This window comes from Cheilinus undulatus, linkage group 12, assembly GCF_018320785.1.
Source record: "Cheilinus undulatus linkage group 12, ASM1832078v1, whole genome shotgun sequence".
Classification (NCBI taxonomy): domain Eukaryota; kingdom Metazoa; phylum Chordata; class Actinopteri; order Labriformes; family Labridae; genus Cheilinus; species Cheilinus undulatus.
The window spans coordinates 14,880,466-14,894,185 of NC_054876.1; the positions used below are offsets into that span (position 1 = coordinate 14,880,466).

The 13,720-nt window shown below is 38.9% G+C and overlaps 1 protein-coding gene across 2 annotated transcripts in view; it reads right to left on the reverse strand.

Annotated features, from left to right (window-relative positions):
* Nucleotides 1-13,720, reverse strand: part of LOC121518882 (seizure protein 6 homolog) — a 162,652-nt gene that overhangs the window by 66,857 nt on the left and 82,075 nt on the right. For both annotated transcript variants that reach the window (XM_041801564.1, XM_041801563.1), the window contains exons 2-3: nucleotides 6,051-6,773; nucleotides 5,489-5,610 (exon numbers count right to left, since the gene is read on the reverse strand). In XM_041801564.1, coding sequence (XP_041657498.1) covers nucleotides 5,489-5,610; nucleotides 6,051-6,773 — 845 coding nt within the window. The remainder of the gene's footprint in view (nucleotides 1-5,488; nucleotides 5,611-6,050; nucleotides 6,774-13,720) is intronic.

Here is a 13,720-nt window from a genome sequence, read left to right on the forward strand (position 1 = left end):
TTACCAATTGCTTGAAGGATTAAAAGAAAAAAGTAAATGAGGTAAACAGCGACAGTGCAGACAAAAGTAAAAGTCCTTGCACAACATTTTCTGCACTGCCAGTCTGCTGTCTGATTACATTCATTCCTTGAAAACAGTGGGGCCTTGAAAGCCTTCAGACAGAGCTTCAAATGCTGGTAATGAAAAAGTATGACATGTAGTTGACTCTGTTTTTTCTATCTTCTAGCTTCACCGGTAACTGAAACCATGGCCTCTTGTTCTGTTCAGCTGTTCTGAGCATTTGTCTTTTATAGTAAGATTCACTATCAGTTTAGCTGTAAGAGGGAGGCAAATTGTGGGCCAATCTGTTCATATAATGGTGTCCAACACATGGCTGCCTCCTGTTTCAAGCCTATGTGTGAGGATAACATTGCTGTATGTTTTCTCTCTTTAGCGTTGAAGTTTTTCCAAAGAGAGTTCTGCTACAAGTGCCAGAGAAGCAGTGGAAGTTAAGAGCTGATATATCAAATGTGGTGAAATGCATGACTGTGTGTGCAGGTAAGAGTGCCTGTGCTTATAAGTGGTTCAAGATTTACTTAAGTTGCCCAGAGGAAGCTCTCTGAGAGAAAAAACACTCTCTCAAACATATACTCTGTCAAGACTTATCTTAGCCCTCCAGAGGCAGCAAGACAAAGCTCGCACATTTTAAAGTCTCCAGCGGTAAATGAGGCGTTTGAGGAATTGCAAATGCCAGGGACACACACACGGTGACAGTTAATTTTTATAACCTTTTGTGAAAAGACTTACCAAGCAAACATTCAACCTGAGACAGACCCTTCACATGAGCCCCCCATCCAGCCACCCCCTCAGCTATTTGCAGCCTGTCCATCTTCATCAGCCCACACAAGGCCGGCGAATACCGGAACAGCTTAGTTTGAGAGCCACACAAATCTGCAAACTCGTGTTTTATTTGCAGACAGATCACCCCCCTTTCATAAAATACTCATTTAAGCAAAGCATTCTTAAGGTTGGTTTGCTGTTTGTATGCATTTTTACTTTTGCACTTTTAAGTATTTGCAGCTCAGCAATTATACGCCAAAACATCAGCTGATGGTTGAGTCTCTTTAAAATGATGGGGTTTCTGTCCTCCAGATATAATGCACATTTTGAATTTGTGCATGAAAACAGACTGGAAACAGTGCAAATCTGACAAAAATCTAGAATAGAATGAAAGTTATTGCTTCTTAAGGAAGAAAGTACAACTTTTTGCAATGGAAACCCATTTAGTAAGCTGGAGGGTTAGGGTAGCGGGAGTTTTTTAAACCTACGGCTCGATATGTAGACACCTAATACTCTAATAACAGAAGGAGATGGAAGCAAGCATGAGTTTGCTTTTCTTTTGCTGAAACTGAAAATGTATTTAAAGTTAGCAATACCTTAAGATGGAAACCCCACTAACATCTGATTTTATTTTTATGACTACTTTAAGTTAAACAAATATGATTGGATCATGTTGGAAATAGAGTTTATACAAATTGAACAAAAAGCATTTTATGAAACTATGATAAAGAATGGCTGAAGGATATTTTCAACTAATTTAATTTGGTGCCATTGAAATCACGTTTTGTTGGTTTAGTTTGTCATTACTCTATCCAAGTGCATCTGACACATTTCATTTGAAATAGATCTCCTGGTAACTTAACTCGTTCTTGACAAATTTGCCTCACATGAGTTCTGCTAAAATCAGGTATCACCTTATCAATTTTGTTATACCTGTCATTGACTAAAGGCCCGTTTATGCTCCCTTCACTTATGAAAACAGATATTGAGGTATTATACAACAGTAAGTAGAATCCAGACAAAAAGTGTAAGCACACCCAAACCTCAGTAATTTCGTGCAGCAAAAAAGTCAGATTTGTAACATTGTGCTCATGCACATCCTCATGCAACGGCAAACGGCAAAGTGGTTCACATAAGGACATCTTTAGACATGTGGAGATATGAGCACACAAAGGACAAGAATGTGACGGAGAAGAGTAAACTGTGACCAGGCCAGAACCAACTTTCTACTGCCATAAACTCTGCATCAGTACTATCTGGACACCTGCAAAGGCAGCATGCCAACACAAAGCTAGTAAAGCCCCCAAAGCCTGAATGATGCTCAAGATATCTGCGTGATTCCACCAGCTACCAAGCAGCCAAAGCTTGGTTTTCAACATCAGCCAAAGGTAAACACAAAAGCTGAGATAAATAGGCTTGTGGCAGCATAGATCATGGGGAAATGTTACTTACTGTGGCCTTGTTCTGGATATATTCCTCTGTGAGGTGCTGATTTGGTCTGATTTTCAACACTGTGCTGTCACCTTTTTTGTATCAAATAGCAGAAAGGAAAGGTCTTATGTAAGTCCCCCTTATTAGAATAAAGATTTATTGTAAATCTAGAGTGTATAATCATAAGGAGGCGGCGACTGTCTTTGGTTGACCTTAATAACCTGACCGGAGTTAACATAACCCATGACAGAGTTACGTGCAGCATTAATTTTGTAAACTAAAACTATAACTAAAAATGTTTGTCGACAGCTTTTTTTTTCATGAGAAAGACTAGACTAAGACTTACAAAAATACATCTTTGATGACAAAAACTGACAAAAAGTAAGTTTAGTTTTTGTCAAGATGACTAAAACTACACTAAAATGTAATGTAGTTTTCGTCAGACATTCAAAATCCATATTTCTCCACTGTGGGTAAATCTGTCAAAAAACAATGCATCTATAGCTATTCTGTCTCACAGCTGTAGAAAGCAGGGACCCCAGGTTTAACAGAGTGCATAGAAGACACCACCATGATTTGTTACCAAATTTAGGTGAGAGAATAAATGCTTGGACTTAAAGTAAAGACAAAAATGTGAGGACTTTATGGACTAAAACTAGACTAAATCTGAAAAGGGTAGAAATGACTAAAATGTGACTACAAGTGAAAGACATTTCATCTAAAGACTAAGACTAAAATTAAAAATAGCTGCCAAAATTAACACTGCCTACTGACTGCAGACCAAATTCTCATGGAGATATTTTTACAGTACTGGGTCCTGTCTTGTAACATCATCTCTTATGTTGACATAACTCACGTGTCCTGAAGCCACTTACTGCATAAAATTATATTACACTAAAGTGGGACTATGTAAGGTTTAGGATTGTATTTTAATCAAGTTCCAGATGATCTCAGGTGACAGAGTAACACAAAAGTAATGTAACTGGTAGTGTAACTAGTTACTAAGTAATGTAACTCATTACATTTTTAGAAAGTAACCAGTAATGTGTAACAGATTACTTTTTTGAGTAACTACCCCAACACTGGCAGGCAGATCAAAGATTTTTGGTGGTGAATAACGACAGCAATCTAAACTCTGGCGAGAAAAAAAAGAGCTTGAACTATGACTGATTATGAGAGTAAATCATGATTGTTTCAGAGCTGTCCAGACTTCATTTACACACTTCAAATACAGTGAGGAGAGGGCCTAAAACAGAATCTGTGTGATGCAGTTACTGTGTTTCTGTTTACTCTGTGCATCCTGCAGCAAAGTGAAATCAATTCAAACTAAAAATCAAACACTATGATAATATATGTGGATACAAGTATTGGTGCTGTGGTCTGCAGTATTTTCACATTTCATGGCGTTTGGATTTCTACATCAAATTATAGCATTATGGTTTGGCCACCTACCATACCACTGACTCAAGGAGAATAAAGGTGAGACTTTGATAATAAAATTCATGGCAGTTTTTTTTTATGATAAATGTACACATTTTTATATTAGGAACTTAAATCTGGCTTGCTAGGTTGCGTACACAAGAAACTATCTGCTAATGATGATTTGGATAGTGTAAAAAAATACACTATTTTTTTTTTTTTTCATTTATTTGTTTATGTTGTATTTACATGCAAACTGGTTTCAATTCACCACCTCACTGTATTTGTCTCCAGTTCCCCTCTGCTTCCAAAACGTTCGTATACATGGGTCAGTTTGCGTACAGGTGTGCATATTTTACAGCCTGGACTGTTAAAAAATAACACATACATATGTACGTTTATCAAAAGAGCTATGCAACTGTTGCTAACCATCTACTCACACAAGTACGTTTAATTTGGGTGGACACTGGAAAATTAATCCACTGGATATGCAGTCTAGCATGGACCCCAGCTTCCCTTTTGCTCTGCTCCATCTGATCTCTGCCCAGCTGTTCTGTTGTAGATGTTTGTGTCCGTGCCAAGGTGAGTTAACACCGTATCATTTTTAAACAACTCACACAATCTTCTGTAATATTTCCTCCGAAATTTCTGCTATTTTTCAAAGTATTCTTGGAAGTATTTTGCTTGTTTGGCATGAACTGAATTATCTAGAGCAGTGCTTCTCAAAGTGTGGGCCACAAGAGGTCATTTACAGTACCTAAAAATCATAGATTTTTTTTAAAAATTAGGCTACATCATGTTTTAAGTCATCATAAATACTGATTACATGTTATTATTTTAGTTTTCAGAAGAAAACACAGCTAGAAGTTTTAAGTCATGTGACTTTTTTATCATTTATTTTGTGTGATGTATAAAACTGGAGTCACAGTTTAACTGGTGTTGGATTAACTGGTGACATTCTGTTGAACATTCTGCTAAGCTGCTTGCTAAGAGTTATGAATGTCTTTGGAGACATTAATGCTACTTAGAAAAAGTTTGCTGGTTCACACAGTACTTTATAGAGACAAATATTAACAAGAACATTTAAGTGACTTTGCAGTTGCCTGATTTAAACAAATTAACTTTATGAGTAATGTTAATGCTTCTGAGACCAAACCAGTTGGGTAGAAATTCTCTGTTTATGAAACAAAAATATAAAAAATAAAAGCTAAATATCTGAGTCTCGTGTTATGATTGTACGAGGGTTTTTTGGTGAGCTCTGGAAGATTTTAAGCTTTTGAAGTGGGCCGCAGCATACTGAAGTTTGAGAAAGGCTGATCTAGAGCATGAATGAGCGTTAAGCCCCCCTGCACCCACTTCATGCCAAGTTTCTTTTGACTGGCACTCAACTCTACGGATCTTGTTAGCTCTACTGAGCTTTTGTGCCTTTAAGCTGCTTGTTTCTATTGTATAAGCCACTACTTAACTTTGATAGAGGTCATGTAAGAATCAGACCAGATGCTGGTGAACTGAATAAGCCATGTATGCTCTGGCAGTAATATATCAGTTCTTAATGGACTTGAATTTCTTGGATGGACTGTAAAATTGCCTAATGTATGCTGAAGTTGTTTGGTATATGCTGGATATTTATAAAATCACCAATGTTTTTTGCAATAAATGCTAGATATAATGTTAATATGGTATGCAAAGCATTTTCCGGTGCTCAGAACTATCTTTTATGTTGGTTTTAGATCTGTCTTTTACTGTATATTCCTAGAGAAGTTGTTTGTGGTGTTTTAAGAGCAGCAAAGGGACATCACAGCGAGCCTTTAACACTGACCTGAACCTCGATGCCGTATCCCAGGTAAACTGTAACCAAGTAGTTACACTCCACTCCAGAGTCAAGCTGCTGCAGGATTTCGATGTTACCCTCGGGGTCAGTGAAATTCAGACTGCATGGCTCTGTGGGAGACAAGCAAAGAGACAAGTGATTCCCTTTTTCCCGGACCACTGATCTCTCTGACAGCCCACCTGTGTCTCCATGGCCCCCGTAACCCTCTAACTATCTCTGCAGATTTCCTTTCAGACACACCACTCATCTGGGCCTTTAGTCCTCTGTGGCCAGCGGAAAGGACAGGCAGGACACATCAGGGAAAAATCAGATTGTTTTTGACACATGAGCAACTCTGTTGTCCCTGGTGGAGAGATGAATAGCGGTGTGCAGCATGCCAAATGAACAGCAGTTATGTGGATGACTTGATGCTTTACTTCCCTGCCTTCTGGGGTGCATGTGGTACTTGTAATTCTAACTTTTCAACTTGGAAAAAGTTTTTGGATGCATATTTAATTTATCTTGCAAAGCTGCCTTACTGTTTATCCACAGAAAAGACTGGCTTTCTCACCTGTTGTTTGCATGGTGGTGATGGTGGTAGTCGTGATAACACTTGTGGACATCCTGGTGGTGACTTCATCTTTATCATGAAGTGTGTGATCAGGGCTGGTTTTGTCTCTCAGTGCTATTCCTCTACCTCCATCTTTTTCCATTCTCACTGAGGAGGCTATGGGAGTTGGCTCTACAGGAATCGCACTTAAACTTTGAGGCCTACCTCTCTGCGAAGATGAGGTATCGCCTGAACCTCTATTAAGTAGCACTACTTGAGTGGTTAGGGAGTCTGTTGTTGGCTGAACCTGATCTTGCTCTTTCGTCTTTTCCCTTGAGGACTTCTTTTCAGGCAGAGACAGCGGCGGCCTTGGCGTTGTGGGAGAAAATGTGGTCAGCTGGGAGGTGGCAGCCACAGTGGCAGCAGTAGTGGCGATGTCTGAGAAGGCCGGGGCTTCTTCGTGGGGCACCAGCTGAGTCACTGGGCCTCCGGCGGATGCTGAGCCTGGCATGGTTGAATATGCTGCCACAGAGCCATCCCTCCTAAAAAAGTGCTGGTCGCCCTCAAAGTCCCTCGTAAGCAGGTGCTCGTGGAGCAGCAGGCCCTTAAGGACAGGCTGGTGATTGGGGACGTTCATCGGCGAGGCAGTGGTGACAACATGGATCTCGCTTTCTGTGTCCATTGTTGCCGAATCCCTGCCAGGGTCGAGAGTCCTCCTACTGATGCCATTAATTTCTTTTGGACCTAAAGAGGGAAAGAAAAAATGGTTGTGTTAAGCAGAATATTACAGACCAGTAAGCTACTTACAGTACTGTAGAGCAGTTCGTCTTTTTGACAGTTTCATTATAGAATCATCAAGACTGCCAGCCTTTAATCTACTGAAATTATGCCTAATGAGGTGAGAGGCTGTCCCCTTGTATAATTCTTCCACACATATTTTGTTGCTATTTAAATCAGTTCATTATGCATATGTATGTGTGCATGACTGAGATTGCATTTGTGTGTAAGGCTTTGGGTTTATGGGGGGAGGGGATGGAGGTTTAATCCCTTATACTATCCATAATAAAGCTTTCATAACAGTAAAACGGTCTAATGGGTTGACACAGTATGTAGGTCACTACAAGCGCCACACAGTATGCATGCTATCATATCCTAATATCCTTTGTGACACAGTTTGTGTTATACTTTCTCTACCGAGCTGTTCTTCAGTACTTGACATGCTGTACTGTACATTTCACTGACCCATCATCAAGGACGTTCTTTTTCAGTCCCTGTGGCCGATTAATACTGACAGCAGTGTGAAGCAGCTTGCCGAAAGCCGTTTTTTTTTCTTCTTCTCCTTTTTTTTTTTTTTTTTTTTTTTAACAAAAGACAAATTCCACAATCACACCCTGCAGGCAGTGAAAACTCAGAGTGGAGAAATGCTGAGCAGAAATAGTCTAGTTACTGGTGGGACTGAAAGGTGTAAAAACATACTTTTTCGAAGGCATTGTTCTGTAGCCTTGTGTTGTCTCATTTTTTCAATCTCACTTGCACCAATCAATAGCAGCACATGCATTATACTCCAGAGAAAAAGCAATCAACCAGCACATAATCCACAAAAAATAAGAATGAATGGATGAGCCTCTTTGTAAAAGATAGAAAAGTTAAGGTGGGAAGTAGTGGTAGGTGGAAAACTGCTATCAGTACTATCAAGGGTATTACTTCTGCTGTAAAAGGGATCTTTAGAACGCCAGGATCAACACTTTAAACATGAGTAGTAGTGCACACACAAGCCAAGCTGATGCCACTGATAGCTTAACCTATCAGCTAAACCAGGGGTTTCCAAACTATGGCCCAGGGGCCAAATGAGGCCTGCGGCCCATTTTTGATTGGCCCTCAGCAAATTGTAGAGATAAAATGAAATATGGCCCACATTAAAACATGAAGCTTGTGCTTAACTCTATTGTACTTCTTGTTTTCAGCGCAAGGCAGTGCTGCCACTTTAAATCTGTAAACAAACATTTTGACAAGAAGACATCTTGATTAATAACATCCTGATGGATTATTGCAGCAAAATGCAGCATCAGTAACTTTTCAGGGGCAGAGCCAAATCTGATTGGCTCCCCAGAACCCTGAAAATGACTGTCTATTTGCCCTGTCAGCCATTAACTAGCCATTTAGGCATACTTAATCACTAAGCATGTATTAACTTACATTAGATTAGTCTTACTAACTTTAAAATCCTCATGGTGAGGAATATAGAAGTTGCCCCTTCATCCTAATATATTTCTGCCCTCTGTGGAAAAATTTGGACACCCCTGAGCTAAACCTACCAGCCGCAGTGGTCATTCGGACCTACACATTTGGTGACCAAACATTATCGCCTCTATCTAATGTTAGTGCTCACTCACAGAGCATCTCTGCCAGTGTGTCTGAAGCTTTGGCACACGACATGTGCTGAAACGTATTGACCCAGGTGCCTACCAGTGCTACGCTGATTTGAATCTCCTGGCTTAAACAAGTGCTTTGAGGTGTGTTTTAACTAAAGGCCTACTTGTTTGAACCCCCTAGAATTTCAGGTAAGATTAGTCAAAAACACCTATCTAGGAATACCCAAATACGATTGAATGATGCATTTGAACCATTAGGAGTACAAGCACAAACAAGGTGTCTTTAGAAAGGTAACACTCTAAAGTTTCTCCACAAACTGTCACTCACCGTAGCTTCTGCAGGTATTGAATAATACCACAGAAAACATTTTTTTACCAGAGACCTGTAGATGACTGTTTGCTGGGAGGTATTAGCTGAAAAAATTCAACTGCATCAAAGCATAAAGCCTTAGCTAGTTCAGGATCAAAGCCGCTGACAACAGAGCAGAAAATGAGTATTTAAATGTGTTTGTATTAGGAGAAGTCCTGGCATTTTCAAACTGGAGACTTTCAAAAATGTCAAGGTTGACAGTTCTCCAAATAGCATTGCAACTAATTACCTAGAAAAAATAAATTATTACAGTGATACTGTTGTTGTCTCTTTCATCCAAAAATCCAACATAATGGGGATTATTCCACAGTGTAATGGCGTCCTCTCTGCCATCTCAGTAGCTCAATAAGCTAGCGATGCACGCCCTCTGACACAGCTGTATTTACTTTCTGCGGGCACACAGTGACATGCCAACAATACTGGAGAGAAAGAAGGACATACTGTGTAGATGAGTTGTAAAACTAACATGTTACATACTCATTACAACAAAAAAGTAATCAGAGTACTCCAACAGATTACTTTGTAATGTTTTACCTCTAACAGTGATTATATATAACCATTGCAAGTTTAAGGTCATATTGCCAAGCTGTAACACAGATAGACTGTTTCACATGTCAATCGCATGAATACATTTCACATTCATCTGGGGAAGTTTATTTCTAATTCCTTTTAAGGACCAACAAGGTTTTTTGTTTGGGAATCCTTGGATTGCACTCTTGTGACGAAACTCCCTAAATGCTTCTCTTCAAACAGCTCTGCTCCCTAAAACGCCCTGAGTGGACGTGGTCATCTCTCTTAATGTATGCAATGACAAGTCTAATATAGGACAGTGAAGGGCTCACATGAAAAAAGAAGACGTTAATGAAACATGTTTGAACCTCTGAATGACAAATGACAAACAAGCTGAAGGAAGCTTTGTGCCATTCTTGTGAACACAAAGCTGAGATCAACAACCTCATCTTTATTGAAAGTCATCTCAAAGACATTTAGTTGTTAATATCTGCTTTATTTGTGCTTACATTTCATATTCTACCTTTAAAGTGTCACTAGTTTATTAATGGTACAGCTGCAGTGAAAAAATGTGTGTAGTGACTTTAATTTTGGCAGTGACAGTGCTAATCCATTTTAAAGACAGAGTGAGCTCCAGTTTTAATAAAATAGCCATTTAATACATGACAGGGTTTAGAAACACCAGACAGCTGCATCCATTTAATAATGGATTAACCAATAACTTTGGAAAATAATAAAGTAACTCCACAGTTGGAAGGTACAAAACAAATCTGATTATTAAATTAAAGACTGAGAGGATTAAAACGGCACCTGGTGCCTGTGTTTTGAGCCTCCATCATTGTGTTCACAAGTAAACAGTAAAAGAAAAGGCTATTTACTTTTAACTTTGTTAGAAGGAATTTGTTTCAGGCATCTTATATTCTGGATTCAGCTTCTGACAAATCTTCCTCCACAGTCAAGAAACACATTTGAAGAAACAGCAGAGCTCAACAGACGTCTTCCAGTCACCTCTTGGTCATTAACACATTGGTGCATTATTTCAAGAAAGAAGGACCTAAAATCCATTCATGAGGAAGCTAGAGTGCCTTCAGTAGCCAAATGACTGCACTGTGAGTACAAAAGTGCCGTATATACCCCCATTAACAGCTTCATTCTCTTCACATCAGTTGTTTGGGGAAATGTAATGAATAAATGGTTCCCACCTCTGCACTGAGTGTAAACATTAGCAGAGATGAACACATTTGTGTGTCCTCAGTGACAGTTTTCCTGCGATGATCAAGTGTTCTCCAGGTGGCTGCTAGTTGGGTATAAATCATTGCACAACAAAGATTTCAGAGCCTTTATGTTGAAGGGTTTTTTTGAATTTCAAAACTCCAACCTTTTGTGTGATGAAGTGTGTGGCAGGATTTTTCAAATCCTCGTGTTGCAATCTAACTCAGGCTTTCATTTTAACATCAATACTCTCTCAACCTTTCTCTTTCTCTATCTGTCATTCTGTGTTTTAGTGTTTCACCTTCCCTCCAACTGTCAGGAAGCTTTACAGCGATACACAGAAGTCAATTTGCAGGTATGAAAACAACTCTGAATTACAATTTTCATCATGAACATTATACAAACTGTGTTTTCATGTGGTATTAATAAGAAGCCAAGATCAATGCAGTAAACACAGGGAGGTCCTATAATCCTCTTATGTTTCTACACACACCCGTCTACATGAAACAATACCGTCTGCTTTGACACCTTAATTAGCGTGCTGTCTAGGTGACAGTTTGTCTTAATGAGGCAGAAAAACTGTCAGCACACTATGTTGACACAGGCAACAAATGAGTGAGATAAACTCATGGTGGGAGTTTTATTTTTCTTTAATATTGTATTCCACAAGCATAGAGGGAGTTGATAAAGAAGTATGATTACTTTAAAAAAAAGTCTGTACACTTTGGTTTAAAGGTAAGATGAGCACACTTTTCACAATGAAATGTCTACATCAAATATTTTCAACTTACTCAAAGCTAGAGAAATTCTTAATTTTTGTACTGGCTGTTTAGCTGTTAGCTGTTTACTGTAATAACCCATGATTATTTTCTGACATTTACTATGTATGATACTGTCCAAATGCCCCTGTAACACAGAACTCCATCCCTCAGATGTTTGAAGTACAGACATCTGAGGGATGAAACATATTTCTCTCTGGAAGGTTTAGGGTTGGCATGGACTTATTTTTCAATAGGCATTGCAATTAAACATACAGGGATGAATCTGATGTGTTTGCACAAAGTTCGTGCTAATCAACTTTTATTATGAAACAACCACTTTACAAAACAGATAATACAAGAAAAAAAGAATCATAAAACATAAGATAAGACTTTATCTATCCCAAAAAAAAAGGTAGTAAAAAATACGATACAATTTGAATAAGAATAAGCAACAAAGATTAAACTAAATTAAATGTAATTGAAACGGTGTATATACAGTGCTTAACAAATTTATTAGACCACCTGTCTCAGAGACCATCCAGCATCATGAAGTGCTATAATGCGGACTCTTTTATTTTCAGTGAGCTCTCCACGTTTTACCATTTTGAACAGGAATGAGGAATTTCAAACGGAATTCACCTTTTTTTATACCCAAATTTGAGCTGGCTCACTGAGCTTCTCTAAGAAGTCAGAAGTTAATCAAGCATAACATTCAACCACTAAAACTCATTTATCTGTTCAACTATAATTTGACATATTAATAAAGAAATAATAATGTGCTTTACTATTTTTTCAGGTTTTTTTTTTTTTTTGTAAATCAGTAAATTTGAAAATTCATGGATAACAATAATAATGATATTTTTGCATTTAAAATATCATTTCAGTTAAAGAGCTTCTACATATTGGTGTATTAACCATTGCAGAAACATTAAAAATTAATTTGGTTTTACTTATTTTTTACCAATGCTGTTAATTAAGGGCAGCTGTGGCATAAACCTAACTTTGGGTGGTGGTCTAATAAATTTGTTAAGCACTGTACATCCGTATATTCAAAAAATGTTAGGTTAAAACAAGCATTAGCTGAGAAGAGAATTGCTTTGCTTTTAGCTAGAACATTAGGCTTTATATGCAACATTCTAACTATCGATATTGCATATAGCCATAGCCATACAGTCTCATTTGCAAACATTTGTGATACAAAATGGGTCGTTCTTAAGAGCTCAGTGACTTCAAGCGTGGTACTATGGTGGATGCCATCTTTGCAAAAGATGGTTCATGAAATGTCATCCTTGCTGGATTTTCCATGGTCAACTGTAAGTTGGGATTGGAACCGAATTTAGTACTTTTATAGGTACTGACCGAATTCCGTCAGTACTCCCAAGTACCAATTCAGGTAAAATCAAACGGTACCATGTTTTGGTACCCAAACACATCCTTGTGACCGCAAGAGAGTGGAAGTGTAGTCAATTTTCCATACCAGACATGAACGCTGCATTGCCCGCACAAGAGTAACAACGTCAGTAGAAGCTCACTGAATCAACAGAGCAAGCATGGTTGGTATTCACACCCAAAAGTAACAAAAAAAAGGTACCGTTGTGTACCAGTACCAGTTCACAGGTACCAGGAATCAGTACCGTACTGGTTCAAATGTGAAAGGTGCCCGTCCCTATCCGTAAGTGTTATTATTAGAAAGTAAAAGCATTTTGTAACAAAAGCAACAAAGTGGAAGACCACATAAAATCACAGAGTGGGTGAATGATTGCTAAGGCTTATGGCACAATTAGCTCTTCCACTGGCATTAATTTAAGTACAAAAACTGAGTAGTGGGAGCTTCATGGAATGGGTGTCCATCGCCAAGTCAAATGTCAAGTGTTGGATGGAGTGGTGTACAGCACACCGACACAGCGCTGTTGGAGTGGAATACAGTGTTCTTTAGAGTGATGAATCACGCTTCAGATGGGTGAGTCGGGGTTTGGCGGATGCCAAGAGAGCATTACCTGCCTGACTGCATTGTGCCACTTGTGAAGTTTGGAGGAGGGAGGGTGATGGTATTGGGCTGTTTTTCAGGGTTTGGACTAGTCCCCTTATCTCCATTGAAGGGTAATCTTACTTCTGCATACCAAGACATTTTGGACAATGCTACGCTTCTGTCTTTGTGGCAACAGTTTGGAAAAGGCCCCTTTCTGCTTCAACATAACTGTACTCCTAAGGACTATAAAGACATGGTTTGAGGAGTTTGGTGTGGAGGAACTTGACAGGCCTACACAGAGTCCTGACCTCAACCCCATCGGGCACCTTTAGGATGAACTGGAATGGAGATTGCAAGCCAAGCCTTTTCATCCAACATCACCTCATAATTGCTCCACAGAATGAATGGGTACAAATTCCCACAAAAACACTCCAAAATCTTGTGTAAAGCCTTGCAAGAAGAGTAGAGGCTGAACACTTTTGCCCTTAAAGTGTAGT